Genomic DNA, 23,681 nt, shown 5'->3' on the forward strand with positions numbered 1-23,681 from the left:
GGAACAGGCTGCCCAGGGCAGTGATGGAGTCCCCATCCCTGGGGGGGATTGAAAAGCCAGTACAGATGTGGTGCTGAGGGATATGGTTTAGAGAAGATCTGTCAGTGGTGGGTTAATGATTTGAATTGATCTTGACGATCTTTACCAACCGATGTAGACCCTCAGCATCACATCTACAGGGCTTTTATTATGTCCCTTCAGGCATGGGGACTCCACCACTGCCCTAGGGCAGACCCTGACAGGGTTTGATAACACTGTTTGGGAAGAAACTGTTCCTTATTTCCAAGGTAAACCTCCCCTGGCATCTCTTCTGCCTATACTACTCAGCTGGAAATGTCAAGTAGTAATCTCAGCACATAGGTGACTTGTCACCCTACCACAAGCTGAGAGGAAGAATGACTGGTAGTCACTAGTGTGAAAGACCTTTGTGTTTTGGCCTTGGAGAAATGAGAACCAGAGCTGTTATTCATGAGATACAAACCTGACAGCGAAAGAATGGTTTTAAAAAGCCTGAAGGACTGAGGAATTCACTTTGAAAACTGATCTGAAGAATGAATTTAGCAGAAGCTGGCTTTGAACTAACCAACAGCACCGCAGAACCATCAACTCACTGGAAAAACAAAGCAACTGAAAAGACTAGGAAACAATACTGAGCCATGCCAGAGAGCAGACTTAATGTCCCTTATTTAGAGTTGAGAACTTGCCGTCCACAGGGCCATCAGCCCACAAGAGAGAGGCAATGTGTCAGATGTGGCCCCTCTTTGTATCCTTAGGTATAAAATGAGAGAGCTGAGCAAATTAACTCACCCGAAGTGTATCCTTATACTACTTAAATCCCTGGGAGTTAAAAGAGCTTCACTTAAAGTTACACAAAGAATTTGGCTTGGACCAAGTCCGTGGTATGGGTATGGCTTAACAGGTTCCTTTAGCTCCTCGTGGGACTAAGCAGACCTTTGCCAAAAGCCCAGAAAGTGATCACAAAGAAAGATAAACTGAACTTATACATTAATTATTTTAAAAGTGCAATTAAAACTTAACTAATTGATGATTTTGGAGATGTTTCTGCCCCAAAAGCTTGGTAACTTTACTGTATGGACCCGAAGGGAAATACTACTCAGATTTCCCATTTTTTAGAGTGTGTGTGTGTGTAAATTATACTTTATCCAAATAATCATAGAGTCATTTTGGATAGAAAAGACCTCTTAGATCATCAAGTCCAACCATTATCTAACTCTACCAAGTCTGGTGCTAAACCATGTCCTTCAGCACCACATCTCTGTCTCCTTTAAACACCCCTGGGGTTGGGGATTCCACCACCTCCCTGGGGAGCCAGTTTCAGGTTTTGAGAACCCTTTCAGTGAAGTAGTTTCTTCTAGTATTCAACCTAAACCTCCCCTGGTGCAACTTGTGGCCGTTTCCTCTCCCATATAATTCTTCTGGAAACTCCTTCCACAGTCTGCTGCCACTGTAACCTCAGGTGAAACCAGCAGAAGAATATCTAAATTGTACATACCAAGCACTTCCCAGTTTCCTGATCACAGGTTTCACTGTGGTTGTTGCACTGGCACGGCACACAAGGTGCTAACAGAGCATGAGGCTCTTTCACACCGAGCAATGTGTGCTTTCCTCTGTAGTATCCTGGAGCACAGCTCTGTTTGTAAAGGAGCAAAATTAAAAGATATATAATCACAGCTCTCAAAAGCTACAAACAGTTTTTAAGGCCATTTAAGTAACTTTTATGATCTTGCTATTAAACACACAGAAGATTCTGTACCTGACAGGACAATCCAGCATAACCAGTAGGACATCTACATTGCTCCACAAGGTGAGCTCTAGCTCTGTCCTGGTGAATTTCTTCAAACTTCACTGCAGTTTCCAGTGAGATATTTGTAATTCTACAAGACAGAAGCAGGAGAGAGTGTGAACATCTTAGAGAAGTCCTAGTACCAAAATTGAGATCCAAAATTGAGATCTAAAGTTGGCCCAGATGGCAAATCACATTCTGGGCTGCATCAAAAGAAGCATGACCAGTAGATCCAGAGAGGTGATTCTACCACTTTGCTCTGGTGAGACCTCACTTGAATTACTGCATCCAGGTCCGGAGCCCTCAATACAGAAAGGACATGGAGCTGATGGAGCAGCTCCAGAGGAAAGACATGAAAATAATTAGGAGGTTGGAGCACCTCTGCTACAAGGACAGGCTGAGGGAGCTGGGGTTGTTCATCCTAGAGACCAGAATGCTCCAGGGAGACCTAATCACCACCTTATAGTACATGAAAGAGGCCTTCAAGAAGGCTGCAGACAGACTTTACACACGCCTGCCGTCATAGGACTAGAGGCAATGGTTTTAAATTAGAGAAGAGTAGATTTAGATTGGATGTTGAGCACTGGAACAGGTTGCCCGGAGAGGTGGTTGAGGCCCCATCCCTGGAGATATTCAAGGTGAGGCTCGATGGGGTTCTGGGTGACCTGATCTAGTTAAGGATGTCCCTGCTCAATGCAGGGAAGTTGGTCTAGATGACCTTTAGAGGTCCCTTCCAACCAGGATGATTCTATGATTCTGTGCTTCAAGGTCAGGGCTATCACACATGAAACTCCGTCCCTGGTACCATTCCAGGTCAAGTTGGACAGGCCTCTGAGCAATAGAATCTAGCTGAAGACAACCTTGCTGAGTGTTGGGGGGGGTTTGACTAGATAACCTTTCAATGTCCCTTCCATGATGAATTATCTCTCAGGGCCCCCTTTTCCCCATGCAAATGTCCTAACAATATCCAAAGATTCTTTTCTTATTTATGGGATTTCAGGACCTTCAACAAACAAAAGCACATCAAATTAATAGGGGTTGATTCCCATTGAACTGCAAAATTTGATCATGCAAGAGTATTTCTGCCTCAGAAGCACTAGACAGAAATACATCTGCTTTGTCCCACAGATTTTTGGACAGAACTAACAAGCAAGTTGAGAGCTTCTGAATCAAAAATATCTCCAAATCTGGAGGTGGAACCAGAATTATTCACAGCAATTATAAAAGGGCATTTAGAAATTGCTCTGATTTGAGTGAAATCTTTACTGTATTGCTCAGCTGGAACTATTTCTAGGTTAAATTAAATGCAATATAAGAAGTAAATGCGATCAGAGATTGCTCTACCTGCTTTGCTGAAGTCCTTGGCCATAAGCTGCCTTGATAAGGATGTATTCCACATTGCTTAGCACAGACATGAAGTCAGAATGTAAGACAGGCTCTTCAGACACAGAGTTAAAATACTTCCAAGAATCCTAGGGAAATAAAAGACATTATTAAAATCATGAGTGTTAAAGCTAACTTCATAGAAAAGAGTCATAGAACTACTTTGATTGGAAGATACCTTTTAGATCATCACGTCCAACCATTAACCCAGCACTGCCAGGTCACCACTAAATCGTGTCCATCAGCACCACACCTACATGGCTTTTAAACACCTCTAGGGATGGGGTCTCCACCATGGCTCTGGGTAGCCTGTTCCAGGGCTTGGCAACCCTGTTTGGGAAGCAACTGTTTCTAATGTCCAACCTAAGCCCTCCCTGGTGCAACTTGAGGCTGTATCCTCTTGTCCTATCCCTTGTTACTTGAGAGAAGACATCAATCCCCACATCATGCACCTCACTCTGACCTCCTTTCAAGGAGCTGTAGAGAGCAAGAAGTTCTTTCCTCAACCCTTCCATCTGAACACAAGGAGAAACTTCTTTGCTGTGAGAATGATGGAGCCCTGTAGCAGGTTGCTCAGAGAGGCTGTGAAGCCTCCTTTTCTGGACAGATTCCAAACCTGCTTGGACACTGTGATCCTGAGCAACCTGCTGTGGTCAGCCCTGCTTTAGCCGGCAGGTTGGACTAGATGATCTCCAGAGGTCACTCTAACCCCTCCCATACTGAGGTTTTGTGATTTCCACATCAGTGTTTTGACTTACCTCCTTCATTTCTACTTCCTTGTCAGTTCTTACTCCATTTTCTGGAGAAGGGACATCTACATAGATAACCAACTTGCTGGTGTGACCTCCTTTCATCAGGATCTGTGGCTCAAAGTTTGATGTTCCAAAGCCATCCAAAGCATAAAACGCAGCAGTGTATCTCAGCTTCCCTCCATAGGCCATGAGCTGTTTGGATAAAAAAATTATTACTTTTATTTATTCCAAGGTTACAGTTACTCTCTGAAAATAATTCAGCATCAACAGAAGGCTTGAAAACTGTCAGTTCACTGAAGAATTGGCAATAAACCACAAAACCTGACTTGAACTCAGCAGTTTCTGCACCAAGGTTAAATGCATATTTCTAGAAAGTCATCTCAGTTTCCTCTTTTAGGCCCTTCCAAGGTGTGCACTCCATTTTCATTTAATTCTTAAGCAGCAGGGATTCCATGTTCTATCTACTGAAATCAGCATCAAGGTTGAAACCTCTTTCAGGATTCTAAATTAAAACAGAATACATCATCACTTGTTCCTCACCATACAATGTCTGCAGGGCAACATGGTAATTAAATGTGGGTGTTACCAATTTGCAGGGTCAGGAAAAACCTCATTAGGAAAGGGTAATGCAAAGCCATTGTTTGTGTTTGCTATAAATCACAGAATGCTTCAGGTTGGAAGGTGCCTTTAAATGTCATCTAAGCCAATCCAAATAAGATCAAGCCATTGAATACTTCTAATTGACCTACCAGAAGAGAACTAGCACAGAATACAGAGACAAAACAACTGTTATACAATAAAAAAGTGACTGCTAGACAATAAAGAAATAATCTACAAAGCATTCTAATTATTTAGTGATCTTACCTGGTCTCCCTGAAACTGCTCTGGTAACCTCCAGTAAAATGTTTCTGTGTTTAAATGTTTTCTGACTATGGCAGCATCCAGTAAAATATCAGGAAACTGAGAAAATACTCCTTCCACTGTTCCAGTCAGGTTACTCTGAGCTACCACATGCAGAATGGACTGATCTGGAGTTAAGGTTATCTACAACACAAAGAGTAAAAGAGACATTCAACAAAAATATTCTCAGTGTACTATAGAATCATAGAATGGTTTGGGTTGAAAGGAACTTCTAAAGCTCATCTGCAGTCAGCAGGGACATTTGGAACCAGGTGAGGTTGCTCAGAGCCCCAAACAGCCTGTCTTGGAATGGTGCCAGGGATGACATACCTCTTGGGGCAACCTGGGACATCATGCTCAGTGTACAAAGATTCTTCCTTCTCTCTAGTCTGAATCACCCTCTTTTAGATCAAAACCATCACCCCTTGTCCTGTCACAACAGCCCCTGCTTAACAGTCTGTCCTCAGCTTTCTGATTGGCCTCTTGAAGTACTGAAAAGCCACAAGGTTTCCATGGAGTCTTCTCCAGGCTGAACAACCCTTATTCTCTCAGCACGGCCTCACAGCAGAGAGGTTCCAGTCGTCGCATCATTGTGGCCTCCTCTGGCCCTGCTCCAACAGGTCCATGTTTCTCTTCTGCTGAGGACTCCAGAGCTGGACCCAGGACTGCAGGCAGGGTCTCACGAATGCAGAGTGGCATCATAAACACGCAAACCAAAAGACTGGGAAACATGTTTCATTGCATTTTGTTACAAAAAGCAAAGAGTGAAAAGCAAGGTTTCAAAAATCAGACTAAGACCACTTATCATCTGCTTTTCTTTTTGTTCTCCCATATGCCACTGCCTCTAAGGTAGTCATGAATCACAGCAGTGACCTTCGGCATATCACGGTGGCACCTGACCTGAGGGTAACTCCAAACTGTACCTTTATATTCATCATGTCACTTTACTTACAGGAATTCTAACATGATCTTCTAGTTCTGAACAAGAGGTGGATATCCCAAAACAGAAGCACGGAGTACAACCTAATGCATTGTCAGCAGACAGGGCAAAAGTTCCAGGTTTACATTCACTGCACTGTAGACCAAATACATTTTCCTGGAGGAAAGAAAAACAAACCACAGAACATCACACTTGTGTTACTTTGCTAGGTGAATAAGAGATGTTTCTTCTGGCAAGAAAAACTGGGTGCTATGTAAGATTCTTAAGAGCAAGTCAATTATTATAACTATTCTAAGTAAGATTCTCAAGAGGAAGTTAATGATTGTAACTACTCCCTTTTACTATGCAGTGCATTATTCTTATCGTTGTTTTCCAGTGCTGTTTGTTGGGGTTTTTTAATTACGAGCCACAGAACATTAAAGCTGAACTCATGGATCTGAGTTTTCTAGCAAATATTGACAGCTATACATTTCCATTTAAGACAGAAAAACCCGAGGGTTTTGGTTGTTCTGGGGCTTTTGTTTGTTGTAGGCTTGTTTGTTTGGGTTATTTTTGTTTGGGTTTGATTGGTTTTGGTGGTTTGTTTTTTTGTTTGGTGTGCTTTGTTTGTTGTTTTCTTGGGGAGTGAGGAGGAGAGGTTGGTTTTGGTTTTGTTCCCTCCTTTCCCATCTGGAAATGGGGCTCTGCAAGCCAAAGAAACTAGTCAGCATGAATAGGAATCAGGGAACCGATTCCCTGACCTGGCAGTGCTGGGTTAACGGTTGGACTTGATGACCTTAAAGGTTTTTTTCCAACCAAAATGATTCTATGAATGGGGGGTAGGAGAGAAATTGCCTGGTATAATCACAGGAATTTTTGAGGACAGAAATACCAATGGCATTTTGGTATCTCTTCTGCCAACAGCTGTGTTGTGTCACGACACTCCAAAGTGGGGAGCACTTTCCCACAGTTTTTAACCCCATTAAGTGACAGTTAGACCTGTTTAGAACTGACACAGGAAATCTAAGGGTGATTTAGGTGTACCCAAAAATGTCTCAAAGAAGGAATGAAGGCTGCCTTTTGAAGTCCTTTCCTCCATAAACCCTCCATGTTTTTTATGTGATAAAGTCCAGAAGACCCTAATGCTGTCCCCAAATGGTCTGAAACTTCAGTACCTTGCAGGCACAGATGCCAGTGTCTTCTTCACAACTACAAAGTTCTTTGGTGTCATCACACGTCTCTGCTTTGGTTCCACTCAAATCACAGTCACAGGCAACACAGTCTGGGTAGTCCCTGTAGCCAAAAGCACACTTGGAACAGTCTGGTCCTCCAAATTCAGCTCTGCACTGGCATTGACCCGTCAGTACATCACACTGGAGATCTGTTGAACCAGCGTGGCTACAGTTGCAAGCCTTGGATGAAAAGAAAATTCTTCATAAATAGCAGACCTTTAAAATCAATTCTGTTACAAGACAAACCGCATATTAAATTGAGAATGGCCCTTGAAACTCGATGTTTGTCAACAGTTACCATGTAAAATCAAAAGGGAAGAGCATCCACAAAGAAATGGGGCTATTTGGTTTGTGTTTGAACAAAAATATGCATTTCCAGTGTGTGGCAGAAAGAAGCTTGGTTGATTCCTAAATCTGGGCTGGGAATCCAAAGGAGTTGAAGGAATCTTGTTCCAGAGCAAAAAAAACCCAAAAATATCCAAAAGATTTTATTTTAAATGCTGAGTATTGAATACAGCAAGTAAATGAAAATACTGTTCTGGAAATGTTGGATGACAGAAATCTGTAAGAGCAGTAATTTAACAAATACAATAGATACAAAAATCTTTACCAGTGATTTTAAGATTTCAGGGAGGCTCTACACTTTACTCTAGCCTCATTTCCTATTTGACAAGGAAGCAAGAATCTCAGGGCATCCATTGTAGCTCAGTACCAAAGCAACACTGCTCCCTGGCAGAGCACATCATTCATTAGGCAATCAGTAATATTGCAAATATTTAAGGTTAAGGTGGATGTACTCAATTTGTCTATTTTGTTTTTTTTAGCAGAGTACATCTAATCTTCTGTCTTTATTTCAGATCTGTGGTTACTTAACAAGTCCAGTTTTGCCTTGTGGTTATTTTTAACAGTGCAGATACATTCCATCTATCACCACTTGACTGAACATTTCACCTGAGCTTTCTTTCCCCACTGCCTCTTTAAGATGAAAGGTTTTACCTTGTAAAGAACTCTACACAAAGACCCACAAAATCTCTTAGCATCACTATGGATGCTTTAGTGGTTTTCACAAATTTCCTGGTACTCTGTATTAAGCAGTTTTGTACTCAAGGACTAGGAACTCCACTGCCTGTTCCGATACACTTTGTGACCAAACAAGTTAACAATTTTGGTTCTCCAGTTCAAGAGACTGGAGAGAGGCCAGTGGAGCCATAAGTGGATAGGGCTACAGAGAAACTGAAGAGATTGGAGAGACCTGGGGCTGTTTAGCTGGGGGAAGCATAGCCTGAGGGGGAAATCATCTTAATGCTCATCAAGAGCAGGCTGCCCAGAGAGGTTGTGAAGATTCCTTCTCTGTACAGATTTCAAACCTACATGGACACTGTGATCCTGGGCAACCTGCTGTGGGTGGGTGACCCTGCTTTAGCAGGGCAGTTGAACTAGATGGACTTCTACAAGTGCCTTCCAACCCCCACCATACTGGGATTCTGTGGCTTCAACCTGCCACAGCTGATTACATTCAGTACAGTGGTGCAGCTGCTGAGACTGTGACCTGCAGATCACAGTATTGTTTGTTTCATCAAGAAAGTAACTCAACTTAGAGTCGTTCACATAATGATACACTGGTTTGGGTTGGAAGGGACCTTTAAAAGCCACCTAGTCCTACCCTCCTGTACTGAGCAGGGGCATCTTCAACTAGATCAGGTTGTTCAGAGCCCCTCGAACCTGACCTGGAATGGTTCCATGTTAATTACTGTGATGCTGTAACTAAAAGGAATGCTAGCCAACTTAGAAGTGAACAATTACATATTTGATTGATCTTGATCATTGGCAAAAACTGTGGAGTCACTCCATGAAAGGAACACTTCAAGGCAAAGTAGAGGGGGACCAGGACATTTTATTGGCAGAACATTAGGTGAGAATGATCCTGGCTGGTAGCTGACAGAGCAGTGGTTTAGGCTGCATATAAATTGCTATAAATTACTAAGACAGTAAACTCTGAAGAGATATATAGGTCTATTTTATCATCCTTACTCTAAAAGAGAAAAAAGAAAACAATTTCTCTGACTCTTGTACTTGTCAAGTACTTATCAACAAGCACTTTGTGTAATGACAGACCTTGTAAAGTTGATTATATTTGTGGTTTCTCCACTGAAATTACCCATTATGTTCCTGCAGGGCTTTTAAAATTTCACCACTTATAAAATAAAGATTGGCCCAGTGCCAGATCTGTCAGGATTTCACTGCATGAACCTAATTGCATAAGTGGTTGTTACCCTGAGTCAGCATTTTACTGCTTAATCATAAATACTAAGCTGAGACAATGGGAGTCACTGGTTTTATGTTCATGAAACATTAAACCCCCTTACACCATTTTAATTTTAAACATGCAGGAAAGAAGCATACAGTGACTTCCAAGACAAGCTAGATTTTTTGTGCTTAAAGCCATAACATCTTCACTGCTTGAATAGCACAAAAACCGTGTTCCTTGTTGCTAAAAAGCTGGCTCAGCATCATTATTTAAGCAATTAATAAATAAGTTGGAATGTGCTCTTCAAACTGTTAACATGACCTCTGCACCTATCCAGAATAGGTACCTGGATCAATATTTTCAAGACAGTTTTCTTAGATAGTTCCTCAAACACTTTAAAGTCTGATTTTGATGTGAAAATGTTGTACACTTTGAGAAAGAGAAAGAGAATCAAAACTGAGACTCAATACAAAATCATGGTATGGTTTGAGTTGCAGGGGACCTTGAAGATCATAGAATCATAGAATGGTCTGGGTTGGAAGGGACCTCCGAAGGTGATCTAGTCCAACTTCTCTCTGCAGTAAGCAGGGGCATCCTCAACTACATCAGGATGCCCAGAGCCCTGTTGAGCCTCACTTTGAATATCTCCAGGGATGGGGCCCCAGCTACATCCCTGGGCAACTTGTTCCAGTGTTCCACCACCCTCATAGTAAAGAACTTGTTCCTGGTATCCCATCTAAATTTGCTCTTCTCTAATTCAAAGCCATTGCCCCTTGTCCTATCCCCACAGGCCTTTGAAAACAGTAACTCTCCATCATTCTTGTAGACCCCCTTCAAGTACTGGAAGGCTGCTATTAGGTGTCCCCTGGGCCTCCTCTTCTCCAGGCTGAACAACCACAGCTCCCTCAACCTGTCCTCATAGCAGATCGTCAAGTTCCAACCTGCTCTCCACTGGTAGGGACACCTTCCACTAAATGAGATTGCTCAAGGCCCTTGTTCAACCTGGCCTTGAACATCTCTATGGAGGGGGCATCCACAAGAGGTTCTGAAAAAGAGATTCATTCTGACATTAATATAAAGTGAAACGCTTTCAACAGCCATGAATTTTTTTGGTCAGCCAACCATACCTTGCAGCCATGTTTAGGAGAGAGTCCCCAGTGATTTTCTTCACAGAGTTCACATTTTGGACCCTGAGTGTGAGGGGGACAGATGCATTGGCCAGAATCAGCATCACAGTTGTTCTGAGTATGAGCACAGTCACAGGCTGCAAGAGAGACAGGGTAAAATGATTAAATTTATCTTTGCTTTAGCTACAAACAAGAAACTTCAAGACCGCTGATAGAATCATAGAATGGTTTGGGTTAGAAGGGACCTTAGAGATCATCTAGTTCCAACTCTCCTGCATGGGCAGGGACACCTTCTACTAGACCATATTGCTCAAGGCCCCATCCAACCTGGCTTGGCATACTTTTAGGGTAGATAGTACTGTAGTTCTACTTTTCTAAGTTATCCAGTTGATCCATTCCACTAGGAACTCCCTGGCATCCCTAATCACTGAGACATAGATTAAGCCTACAGTGGCATTTCATCTTTATTGAGAGCCTTTTATTTCTTCTCTCTACAACCTGTTTGGTGGCTTACAAAGCATTTTCACAGTGAAGTCAAAGTTATTGTGGAGCTCAGTAGATTTGTAGGAAAAGAAAACTGTATTGTAGAGGATACAAAACTCTTCAGGAGATACAATAATGTTCTTAAGTAGGTGAAGGGATTAATCTCAGGAATTAATGCTTTTCAAGAGTGGCTTAGTGCATAATAGGGATGGAAAATTATATTTATAATTAACTGCTGGAGGAAGCACATATGTACTTAAGAAACTCAATATTATTCTTCCTAAAAACGCAAAAGTTCAGAAAAGTGGGTTGATGAATTGCTTTAATAACATGGTTCGTGGCCCAAGGGATCTTTGATTCTCAGTAAAGACACAGTGTATATGTTCCAACACACAATCCCAACACACAATCTCACTGCAGATCTCATATTATTTGAGGCATGAAAAAAAAGTGTTTGTGCCAGGTTGGAAAAAGGCCTAGACCTTATTGTGTTGAGAAGGGCATCGTGTTAAGATGATAAATTTGCCAGGTTTTGGATGGTATGCTCTCTGTTTGGATAAACATTTTTTTTCTGTACCATGACTAAAAATTGTACACACTCAGGTAATGGTGGGAAACATGTCAGTAATATCTTAAGACAAGGTATTTTATACTTTGATAATAGTTAAATGAAAAAAGGTAAGCATCTGTAAAAGTAGCTCTTTTGCTATTGCAAATAAAAAGTTTGTATTTTCTGTGAAGGACTGAAGGGTTTTATAAAAGAGACAAAGAAGCAATTGAGGAGGATGCAGCATTTCTCTGAGGCAACCTTTATGAGTTGTCATTTCCTAGTCACCTCCTATTATGAGGAACCACACAATAAGCTATCACAGAGATGTTTTGTTCCCTGGTTTAATCAAGGCATTAGGGGATCATTCTATGGATTTTTTTCCCCCACAGTCATCAAAACAATCGACCTCTGCCAGAGTTTAACATCAAATACATTGTGGAAAGAAATTCCTAACAAACCCTGGGAGGATCATGGGTTAGAGCTTACGTGTGCAGCCACCATCCTGGAATGCGTGAAAGCCGTGAGCGCAACGATCACACTTTTCTCCGGTCACTCCTGGTACACAGTGACACTGGCCATGATGGTCACAGTCCCCAGAGACAGAGCCAAACTGACTGCAGTTGCAGGGAATGCAGCCAATTCCAGTAAGCAGCCCATAATAACCATTCTGTTGGACAGGAAGGAGATACATTTGAGCTGTATTTCATACCTTTTTGGAAACAATGCACATTCGTCATTTCTCTCATTTACTTTCCCTGCATTAATATTGGCCAGCACTGTGTGACTGCTGTGGGAGGACTCTCAGAATCCCAGCATGATGGGAGACAGAAGGGACCTCTGGACATCAACTAGTCTAAACAACCTGCAAAAGCACCTAGAGTAGGTTGTCCAGGATCACAGTGTTCAGGGGTTTTTTGAATCTCTCCAAAGAAAGAGACTCAAAACCCACTCTGGTAGCCTTCTCCAGGGCTTCAGCACCTTTGCAGCAAAGTTTCTCCTCATGTTCAGATGGAACTTCCTGGGTTCCAGCTTGTGCCTGTTGCCCCCTTGTCCTGTTGCTGCGCACTATTGAGAGAGAATCTGCTCCCACCCTCCTGGCTTTTGTCATCCTCTTCACTGTTGGTCCTTATCTCTTCACAGTTCCCAACTATATACAAGCATGCACTGCGATGAAGAAGTGAACATTGAAATGTGTTGGCGATCCTCCATTTCAGTGAGAGTGCGTCTTAATACCTGAAGCTATTTTAATTTAAAGACTTCCACGAGGTGAGAGTAGGCTGGGCTGTGCTGATCATGCCCAGATTTCTCTGAATGTCAGTGAAGAACCAGAGCAGAGCAGGTCAGATACCTATGGGACATGTGGACTGAAAAGCATTGAGCTTGGCTGGAACAATGGCAGTAACTGGCACAGTTGTAGTCTCTGAGTACACTTAGCAAAGGCTGGAAACTGCTGCTTTGTACCACCACTGAACATCTACTCATTCTTATAAAAGGCCTGCCTTTTAGCTGAATCAATTTCTTGGGTGTTCAGCCACATGATCTGTTTGTTATCACCAACCACATTCATTTAGATCTTCCCACTCAGACTTCCTTTTAGAGAAGCAGGGCTAAGACCCCTTCAGGTTAGCAGTGTTCAGTTTGGCTTTTCAGTAAGCCAACACGATTGCACACTGCAAGTAAATCACAGAAGCATAGAATCATTTTAGTTGGAAGAAACCCTTCAGATTATCAAGACCAATCATTAAGCCAGCACTGACAAGTTCACCACTAAAGAACATCCCCCAACATCACACCTTCATGGCTTTTCAAGCTCTCTAGCAATGGAGACTCCACCACTGACCTGGACAGCCTGTTCAAGGGCTTGACAGCCCTTTGGGGGAAGAAATTGTTCCTCATGTCTAATCTAAACAGCCCTATTCTGAAGGGTTCTGAGTGAACTACAGAGCCTCTCATCTGCAAAGAGCACAGATCTGTCACTGCAAAAGCCTGTGCAGCAAACTTTGGACGCTGGTGCATCAAGAAGATCCCTCTCTCCCCTGAATATATTTGCTGCTATTCTCTGTATCTGCTCTAATCAGTATCCAGAGATAAATAAGGATGAAGACACAAGAAAATGTAGGTATCATAGACTCACAGAATGGCTTGAGCTGGAAGGGACCTTAATGATCATCTAGATAGAAGGAACAGGCAAATATTTGCTTACCAAGCACTGATCACATCTTTCTCCAACCACATTCAATCTGCACTGACAGGATCCTGTTTTATGATGACAAACACTTGACAGGGAACCATTCACATGGCAGGCACAGGCTAATGTTTGGACAAACAGAAATGAAATTAAAAAAATGATTAATTTATATTTATATGCATCATTATACAGAACTCCTAATTAGGTCTGCACTCTTTCACCACTCTATATCCCACAGATGTTAATAGGCTGTAGTAATAACTGCACTACGTATTTGGGCTGAAAGAGAAAAGAAAAAAAAAAAAAAAAAAAAAGCTTTGGGAATAAATAGATTTGAGACGTTCATTTCCTCCATCCCCAAATGTGACATTCAGAAGTAGGAAATGTCCACCGCAGGTCACTGGAAGGGACAGTGTGAAGCAAGAACAAAGAAGTTCCTGGGATATTAAGTGTCAGACCCTAGGACAACACATCCCTTTCCCAAGCCCATAGATTTCAGCCTGCTTTTGCCAACTCACAACTTGAAGTTTAGCTCTTTCAGCAAAGGACCATACCTCCCCATCCATTCTGCTACACATTTTTTTGTGTTAAGTTTTAAGAGTACCAATAAGAGCTTACCACGACAGTTTTTCTCAACCACTGCATCCCCATAAAACCCATCAGCACATTTTTCACAGTGGTGACCTGCTGTGTTCCCCAGACATTTCAGGCATTGGCCTGTGGAGGTATCACAGTGGCCATCTTCTTCAGGGTTTACATTGCCATTGCATTCACAAGGAGCACACGATTGTCCAGGAATGAGTGGATTTCCATAGTAACCATTAGCACACCTACACAAGAGATTAAGAACTTTATCAGCTGGAATGGGGTCACACCAACCACCCACCCCACCCAAGGGAGTATTTCCTATGGCAATTTTATCTAAAGTGTCTCCTGTTCTATATGCAAAGACAAAATGGAGAGGAAAATTTGATTAGGGATGTGCTCTGTGTGTGGTATTGACAATTCAAGAACAGTTACTTAGAATAGCATAGCATAGCATAGCATAGCATAGCACAGCACAGCATAGCATAGCATCCAATAGAATAGCATAGCATAACATAGCATAGCATAGCATAGCATAGAATAGAATCAAATCAACCAGGTTGGAAGAGACCTTTGAGATCATCGAGTCCAATCTATCACCCAACACCATCTCATCAACTAAACCATGGCAACAAGTGCCCCATCCAGTCTCTTCTTAAACACCTCCAGTGATGGAGACTCCACCACCTCCCTGGGCAGCCCATTCCAATAGCAAATCACTTTCTCTGTGAAGAATTTCTTCCCAATATCCAGCCTAAACCTCCCCTGGTGCAGCTTGAGACTGTGTCCTCTTGTTCTGTGGCAACCAAAGAATAGGTTGGGTTGGAAAGGACCTTTAAAGGTCATCTACTCCATCCCACTTTTAGTCAGCATGGACTTCTGCAACCAGAGCGGGTTGCTCTGAGCTCTGTCCAACCTGACCTGGAATGTTTTTAGGGAGGTCAATGATACAGATACAGTAGCCAAAGCTACGGTACATACCTTTCACACTGAGTACCAGTGTAGCCTGGAAGACAACTGTCACAGAAAATTCCACCTCCTTCACTCAGCTGGCAAGTAGGGCTGAAACTGTCAAGAACATTTATAGCAGTCAGAAGCAATACACAGAGTCACAAGACTTCTGCAAACATTCAGTATCACAGTATCCCAGCATGATGGGAGTTGGAGGGGTCCTCTGGACATCATCCAGTCCAGCCTCCCTGCAGCAGTGAGCAGGGTGCACAGGAACACAATGTCCAGGTGGGTTTAGGATCACTCTGGAAAAGAAGACTCCACAACCTCTCTGGGCTGAAAATAAACTTGTTTTCAAAAACTCTTCTTGACTTTTTTAACTTTAAAAGGAAAGAGCTATCTTCAAAGTTCTGGAGAACTTGGCCCTCTTTCTAGCAAACCTATCCAATTTCTACACCAAGCCCCCTCTTTCACATTGAACACACAGTTGTGTCCTTCTGTTGTTTCTTGAAACACCATGAAAGATAGCTGTGGTTTTGCTGCCAAGTACAAGGAGAATTTGAAATATCACTTTCAACCTTCATGTAGAAATTCTACCAGTCCATTCAGCCTGTCTTGGCTCAGCCTGCCTGGAAAAACAATGTTTCTGTGAGGGAGAAAAAAAAAGTCCTACACTTTCTCTCCTAGGTTTCATGGCATTTTTTCTTTCTCTTACTTTGATTTTGCTGAAAACGCAAAAGAAAATCTGACATAAGCATCTTACTTGTTTGCAGCTGAGCTCAGAGGACACGCACAGGGCTGGCAGTCCTCAGAAGTTCCTTGGGATGGATTTCCATAGAAGCCAGGCAAGCACTGATCACAGGAAGGTCCCGTTGTGTTGTGTTGACAAGCCTGTGAGGCATGGGGAGAAAAATAATAATCTTTTCATATTTCTCTTGATGGCTTCTCAGCCCCTGAGGGATCCCTGCAGGAGTCAGCATGGAGTATAACATTCAAGGAGAGAGCCATGGAGAACAGAGAGAATTTACAAAGTAAGTGGTTTTAGGGTTTTTTGATTTCCCCCCACCCTGAGCTGTATCAACAGATCCTAACTGTTTCTTTCCTACACTTCAGAATAGAATTTACAGCATTAAACCAGTCATGTTACTTGTGATAGAATCCTAGCATGGTGGGGGTTGGAAGGAACCTCTGGAGATCATCTAGTCCAACCCCACTGCTAAAGCAGGGTCACCCACAGCAGGATGCCCAGGATCACAACGTCCAAGAGGGTTTGGAATCTCTCCAGAGGAGGAGACTCCACAATCTCTCTGCTCCAGGGTTCTCACATCCTCACAGCTAAGAAGTTTCTCCTCATGCTCAGATGGAATTTCCTGGGTTCCAGTCTGCACCCATTGCCCCTTGTTCTGCTACCAGGCACCATTGTAACGAGTCTGACCCCTCTCTTTTAGATATTGCAGAGCATTGGTAAGATCCCCTCTCAAGTTGCTCTTCTCCAGCTAAACAGCCCCAGGTCTCTCAGCCTTTCCTCCTCACAGAGATGCTTCAGTCCCCTCAACATCTTTGTATCCTCTGCTACAAAGTAATTTCCTGTCTCTTTTGAACTGGGAAGCCCAGAACTGGACACAGTACTCCAGACGTGGCGCATACATCCAAATCCATATATTTCCCCAAACCACTGCCTAAGTTTGTTCCTTTCAGGAAGTTTTATTGTCATTTGCAGTAAATTTAAGGTTTTAGCATCCGGTATATGGTGACATTTTTACTTTACTCCTGATTGTTCCTCACATGAAATGATCAACTGAAACAAACCCTTTGTGGGAGAACATGTCAATGGAACCCCCTGAACATATTCTGAGGTAAAGAATGAAAAGGAAGAAATATAAACACTTGGTACCCATAGGCTGACATTTACCTATGCTATAAGCATCTCCCACAGCTAAAATGTTCTCCTAAATCCTAAACAGATGCTTAAAATAAACACCTTGAAGGGTGACTTACAAAGCAAACACCATGAATATCACACTCAGTTGCATGCCCATTGCACTTGCAGGGTTGACAAATGCCTCCAAAGAGTATTCCATCCACACGGTAGTAGCCAGGGAGACAGGACTGAGAAGAAACGAGGGGGGGGACAAAAAAAGGAATAGCTTTATGTGTGTTAAAAGTACACATTAAAAGGTTTTCCAGGAGCCCACTTCTGACCACCCACCATCTGACTCTGTGGTAACTGATTCTTCTTTTAACCCTCTTGATGTCACTGCAGCTCTGTTCTGGTGGAGGTGTTTAATTTAGTGCTGGATAAACGGGATAAGAGTTAACTCCATAAAACTTCCATTCAGCCCTTTGTTCCCCAGAGGCAAATAAAAAGTTAAGTTTTCTACAGCTGAAAATGTGAAGTTCTTTATTATGGGCCAATAAACCCCAGATAGCCTCCCCTGCAGAATCATTAATGATGTTGTGGCACAAGGCTTCAGACTGAAATGATATGTCAAAATAACTCCTGCTCTTCTGCTGAGGCTGCTCTGCCTCCCTAATCTTCCATTCACAGATATCTAATATCAACTTGCACAACACATTTGGCCCTTCTGAGATCTTCCAAAGGCTCCCTGCTAAGAGTGTCCTTGTTGCCTCCATAAACCTAATGATATTAAACCAGAAATCAACGGTATGTGATTCAGATCCAGGAAATAAAAGGCTAATACAGAATCTCAGCATGGTGGAGTTGGGAGGGACCTCTGGGAGATCATCTAGTCCAACCCTGTTGTTAAAGCAGGGTCACCCACAGCAGGTGCCCAGCATCACAATGTGCAACTGGGTTCAGAATCTCTACAGAGACTACAGCCTCTGTGGGCAGCCTGCTCTAGGGCTCTAGCACACTGACAGCAAAGAAGTTTCTCCTCATGTTCAGGTGGAACCTCCTGGACTGCAGTTTGTGCCCACTGCTCCTTGTCTTGTTGCTGGGCACCAGTGAAAAGAGTCTGACTCCATCCTCTTGCCCCCTACCCTTTAATTATTGATGGGTAAGGTAAGTTCCACAAAACTTCACAAAGCTTTTCCAGCTACTTCCTCTGCACCAGTGACTTTCTAAAGTGTATCACCATCTTTCAGTGTCACCAAGCAGCATTCAAGGAATGTTTAAAATTCCCATTAGTGTTTCTGGAAGAAAATACTCACAGCAATGTGCACAGTAGGCAACATTTCATCTCAGAACTTACTTCCATGGTGTTAAAATTTCAGACAGCTTGCCCTTAAACTATCTCCAGACAGAAGATTGTTTTGCATACATAAACCATTGTAGAAGTTACCTCACAGGATATCCCTGTGTAACCATGAGGACATTCACAGAATTCCACATCTGGTGCTGAAGAAATATCTATGACATTCCCACTTGCAGTATCCAGGGTCACGGAGTCCAGCCTAGGATCAAGCGTGAGAACATCACATCATTTATTTCCCCAAACTGGATTGGGAGCAGGAAGGTTTGCTTCTAGGTTAATGACACTGCTGAGTGCTGCTCCTTGGCAGTGACAGCTGAGGAACAGCTCTCTGTTGTAAAGGACTTTGATCAGAGTCTTACCACTACATTTGCAGTTCTGGGAGTAGATGTGGACTCCTCCTGTTACTGTGATTGTTACTACCTTTGTTTTTCTTGTGTAGAGGTCTAAAAAAATCCCTCTTTCCACTATATCAAAATGATTTAAATCTTTATAAGCAGTCCAAATAGATGGACACGTTGTCCGGAAACGGACATAAATGTCACCAAATCATCAAGGGCACAAAAGGGCACAGTGAATTTCATATTGAGTCCAGTGTTACTGACAGGAATCATAGAATCACAGAATTGCTATTGTTGGAAGAAAACTTCCAATATCATCGAGTCCAACTATTCAGCTAGCACTGCCAGGTCACCACTAAAACATGTCCCTCAGAGCACAGCATCTGCTCATCTTTTCAATCTATCCAGGGATGGCAACTCCACTGCTGTCCTGGGAAGCCTGTTCCAGGGCTTGAAAATGTTGGACAATGTCCAACCTAAGCCTGCCCTGGTGCAACTTCAGGCCATTTCCTCTTCCCCTGTCACTTGTTACCTGGGAAAGGGACCAATCCTCACCTCACTGCAGCCACCTTTCAGGTAGCTGTAGACAGCAAGATGGTCTCCCCTCAGCCTCCTTTTCTCCATGCTAAACAAACCCAGTTCCTTCCGCCACTCCTCAGAAGATTTGTGTTCCAGAGCCTTCCCTAGCTTCATTGCCCTTCTTTGCCCTTCTTTGGACATGCTGGAGAATCTCAAAGTCATTTTTGTATAGAAGTGATACCAAATTAGGGACTGAGGAAGAAAGACTCTTGGTGAGGCTAAGGGAATCAAGTAAATACATGATGAAGCACTGAAAATTATTCCCTTGAGAGCAATGTTTTGGAGAAGAGGTAAAACAGCCTCGTAAGATCTGATGCAGATGCAGTTAATACTGAGAAGACTATGGAATAGCCAGTTAATCCACTCCAGCCCAATTTTCCTACTGCTCATCTCCCTTAGAGACGAGTGTCAGTAACATTTCCAGACAGAGATGAAAACAAATTACAGCCAACGTCTTTCCTGGCAGGTTTTCAATAGTTAAGGATGGATTAACTTGCCATATACCAAAAGCAGCACACTGTTGAGAATTTCAGAGGCATTTCACTCTAACAAAGAAGCCACTGTAAGAAGCTTTTTATGCAGAGTTCTTTTAAAGGAGGAAATAGTGTCTCCGCTATCAGATATCTTTAAAATGAAAACCCTTTTCCACACATTCCACACGAATATATCTTGGGGATGAGACTGGTTTTGAGAAAATTCAATAAAAAGTGGGGACTTTTTTTAGATATTAACACAAAAGTGCAGGAATATTGCCATTGAAATGCACTTCATGGGCACAGAAATAATCACAGAATGTTTTTGGTTGGAAACAAAAATCATCAATTCCAACCATTAAGCCAGCACTGCCAGGTCACCATGTCCCCCAGCAAACAGAAATACATACATCAACTTGAATTTCTTCCCTCCCTCACCTGTACACAGCTCTTTTGGCAATGTTGTAGGTGGCCCTGATCAGAAGATGGGTCACATTTACCAGCACGGTCATCAGCCTCTCCCTGTCTATGGCTTTTTTGGTGTTGAAGTCTATGAAATTCTCCGACACAAGCCTGACTGTGTTTGAGTACTCCTCGTACGGCTGTAAGGACCAGCCTGCTGCTCTCGTACTCAAAATCTGCCCATTGCCCTGAAATGAAAAGAAAGTGAAACATTTTCCATATTTCCATGCAAATTTTATATAGTAATTACAGGTATTGTTAGATATAGGGTGGCAGACTCCTTTGGGTTGGAAAAGACCTTCAAGATTGGAAAAGACCTTCAAGATCATTGAGTTTAACTCTTAACCCAGCACAGCTAGGTCACCACTAACCCATATCACTTAGCACCACATCTGCATAGACTTGAGCCTTGAGCACAAGCCCTGTGAGGAGAGGTTGAGGGTGCTGGGATTGTTTAGCCTGGAGAAGAGGAGGCTCAGGGGTGACCTCATTGCTCTCTACAACTACCTGAAAGGTGGTTGTAGCCAGGAAGGGATTGGTCTCTTCTCTCTACCAACCAGCACCAGAACAAGAGGACACAGTCTCAAGCTGCACCAGGGGAAGTTTAGGCTCGAGGTGAGGAGAAAGTTATTCACTGAGAAAGTCATTCATCATTGGAATGGGCTGCCCAGGGAAGTGGTGGAGTCACCATCCCTGAAGGTGTTCAAGAGGGGATTGGACGTGGCACTTGGTGCCATGGTCTAGTCATGGGGTCTGTGGTGACAGGTTGGACTCGATCTTTGAGGTCTCTTCCAACCTTGGTGATACTGTGATACTGTGACTTTAAACACCTCCAGAGATGGGGACTCCACCACTGCCCTGCACAACCTGTTTGAGGGCTTAACAACACTTTAAAGGAAAAACTTGTTCCTCTTATCCAACCTAAACCTCCCTTGGTGCAACCTGAGGCTGTTTCTTGTCTTATTTGCTGCCTGGGAGAAGAGACCAACCTGCACCTCTCTCCAACCTCCTGTCAGGGAGCTGCAGAGAGTGAGAAGGTCTCTCCTGAGCCTCCTTTTCTTCAGGCTCAACGACCCCAATTCCCACAGCTGCTCCTCACAAGACCTGTGCTCTAGACCCTTTACTAGCTTTGCTGCCATTCTCTAGTCCTGCTCCAGCACCTCAATAATTTTTTTGTCTTTTTTATACATCCAGATCACAGAGGAGAAAAAAAAACAAACACCAAACCCAACAGTATTTAAATTAGATTTCTTGCACTACAAAGTAAGTAGACGGTCTATATTTTCCATGGCTTCAGAAGGGCCACAACCTCATTTCTCTTTTGCTTCAGAGACTGCAGAAATAACTGATTTTCTTTTGGAAAAAAGTTATATTTCACACCCCAAAGTCCTCTAAAAACCAGAATGTGTTGCCTCCTTTGTTCTGCTAAGTATGTATTTACAAAATACTGCTTTCCTGGAGGTTCTTGTCTTGAGCAGAGCTTTACTTTTCAACTGCACCACAAACCCAGAGAAGCAGTCAGCAAGAACGCTCATCTGTTTTACAAATCAAAGTCCTTCCAGCTTATTGCAGCACCTTCAGTAAATGGAGCGTTGTATGTTTGGTGATGAACTTCTCAACTCTTGACAGATAGTTTAAAATTTAGATATTTACCCTTTAAAACTAATCTCTTATACCTAAAATTGCACACAAGTGGATTGGAAAAATCAGAGAAATGAGTAGTAACAAAATCTTGGTCATGACTTTTAAGAAGGGACTTGTAGAAATATTATTAGAATATTTTTTAACCCCTTCATACACTTCTAATAACATCTGAATAGAATCAGAATTGTTTTGGTCAGAAAACATCTTTGAGATCATGGAGTCCAACCGCATCTTTGCTGCCAACTCTAGTACAAAACCATGTCCCTCAGCACCACACCTCCATGGCTTTTAAAAACCTCCAGGGTGCTGAATAGTTGAATAAAAGCTGAAAAAAAAGCAATAAAGTAAATCCACCTGAATGATGACATCCACGCTGGAGACTATATCACTGTCCACACTCTCCATAGGAATGTCATAAGATACTGTGTACTTCAGGTCTCCACCAAAAGCTGTGAGCTGAAATGACAGAGAGCAAAGTCTTACCAACACAATAAGCTCCAACCAACAAGAAGTGGTGACATGAGACAGTCCAGTGTCCAAATTACAGGATTATAGGGCTTACAAACACCACTTTCTGGGGAAAAGTTTCATGTGCTGTGTCTGTCAGCACAGGGACAAGTGCTGGCTTGATGCTGTGTGGGTGGGGAAAGGTAGCTAAAGGCTCTCCAGACTCATATAAATGCCCTCATTCAGTGATATACCTACAGGGCTTTCAACAAGCACCAGAGGTTCACACTAAAGCCATGGCCAAGAGGCACAGCATGTTGGAGTTACATTCACAGAAGCCCAGTGTGGTGGGAGTTGTAAGGCCCCTTCTCAAGAAGGTTCACATGAAGCAGGTTCATTTTCATTGCCTGTGTCACCATCCTAAGATAGAGAGCTGCACAGGCAAAGAGGCTGGATTGAAATTAAAGTTGAAGCTGAAAAAGTCTCTTTACTTGACAGTTGTTAAGTCCACAGCTGAAGTTCTGAGTTCAGTTCTGGGGTTCTTAGTACACAAAGAGATGGACACCCTGGAAAGAGCTCAGGAAAGGGCCACTAAGATGATTAAGAGCCTGGAACATCTTTCATATGAGGAGAGACTGAGAGTACAGGACTGTTCAACCTGAAGATCTCATCAATTTATATCAACAACTAAGGGCAAAGTGGAAAGAGGATGAAGCCAGGCTCTTTCCAGTGGTGCCCAGAGGCAGGACAAGAGACAATGGGCAGAAGAAGGTTCCCTTTGCACGTGAGAAAACATTTGTGAGGATGATAGAGCATTTGTACAGATTGCTCAGGGAGGATGTGGAATTTCCTTCTCTGGAGATATCTGACAGCCATCTGGACGTGGTCCTAGGTAACCTGCTCTGGGTGACCCTGCTTGAGCAAAGGGGTTGGGCTAGCTTCAAACTCAACTATTCCATGATTCTGCTGCAAAAGATGGGAGACCCAGAGCTTTGGGTAGTTACAAGAGCAAAATGTAAAGACAAATTAATTGCTTGGATACTGTTAAATGTGAAATGGGAGATGGCCAAGAGGCAGATAAGAGGAATTTAACAGTCCTATTACCTGTATTAGACAAGGTGTGAAGGGTCTAAGCTTTGGAGCCAAAGAGTATGGGGAAGTATGCTTGTTTATATGTGAGCACATAAATTGGGAACAGTCAAGAGAAAAAAAAACAAACCCCAAACCCAAACAAGATATTACATTGTGTCAAGAACAAGCAGAGAAAGAAGTAGGGAGATAAATGTGCTCAAAGAGTAAGAGAAAGGTACTGGCAATATCTGGCCAGGAACACTATGAACACTATAGATGGAGAAGTCTGCTAAAACTGGGCTTTATGTGCAATTTTTAATTACATAT

General features: G+C 42.8%; 1 protein-coding gene across 1 annotated transcript in view; it reads right to left on the reverse strand.

Annotated features, from left to right (window-relative positions):
- LAMA1 (laminin subunit alpha 1) overlaps positions 1 to 23,681 on the reverse strand; it is a 111,491-nt gene that overhangs the window by 46,737 nt on the left and 41,073 nt on the right. The window contains exons 13-29 of the mRNA XM_009909928.2: positions 22,191 to 22,292; positions 20,169 to 20,380; positions 18,428 to 18,539; positions 17,121 to 17,231; positions 15,886 to 16,013; positions 15,153 to 15,239; positions 14,205 to 14,416; positions 13,602 to 13,708; positions 11,885 to 12,065; positions 10,366 to 10,502; positions 6,934 to 7,170; positions 5,792 to 5,935; positions 4,804 to 4,983; positions 3,946 to 4,131; positions 3,149 to 3,276; positions 1,775 to 1,895; positions 1,514 to 1,651 (exon numbers count right to left, since the gene is read on the reverse strand). Coding sequence (XP_009908230.2) covers positions 1,514 to 1,651; positions 1,775 to 1,895; positions 3,149 to 3,276; positions 3,946 to 4,131; positions 4,804 to 4,983; positions 5,792 to 5,935; positions 6,934 to 7,170; positions 10,366 to 10,502; positions 11,885 to 12,065; positions 13,602 to 13,708; positions 14,205 to 14,416; positions 15,153 to 15,239; positions 15,886 to 16,013; positions 17,121 to 17,231; positions 18,428 to 18,539; positions 20,169 to 20,380; positions 22,191 to 22,292 — 2,523 coding nt within the window. The remainder of the gene's footprint in view (positions 1 to 1,513; positions 1,652 to 1,774; positions 1,896 to 3,148; positions 3,277 to 3,945; positions 4,132 to 4,803; positions 4,984 to 5,791; positions 5,936 to 6,933; positions 7,171 to 10,365; positions 10,503 to 11,884; positions 12,066 to 13,601; positions 13,709 to 14,204; positions 14,417 to 15,152; positions 15,240 to 15,885; positions 16,014 to 17,120; positions 17,232 to 18,427; positions 18,540 to 20,168; positions 20,381 to 22,190; positions 22,293 to 23,681) is intronic.

Source organism: Dryobates pubescens, chromosome 9, assembly GCF_014839835.1.
Source record: "Dryobates pubescens isolate bDryPub1 chromosome 9, bDryPub1.pri, whole genome shotgun sequence".
NCBI classification, from domain to species: Eukaryota; Metazoa; Chordata; class Aves; order Piciformes; family Picidae; genus Dryobates; species Dryobates pubescens.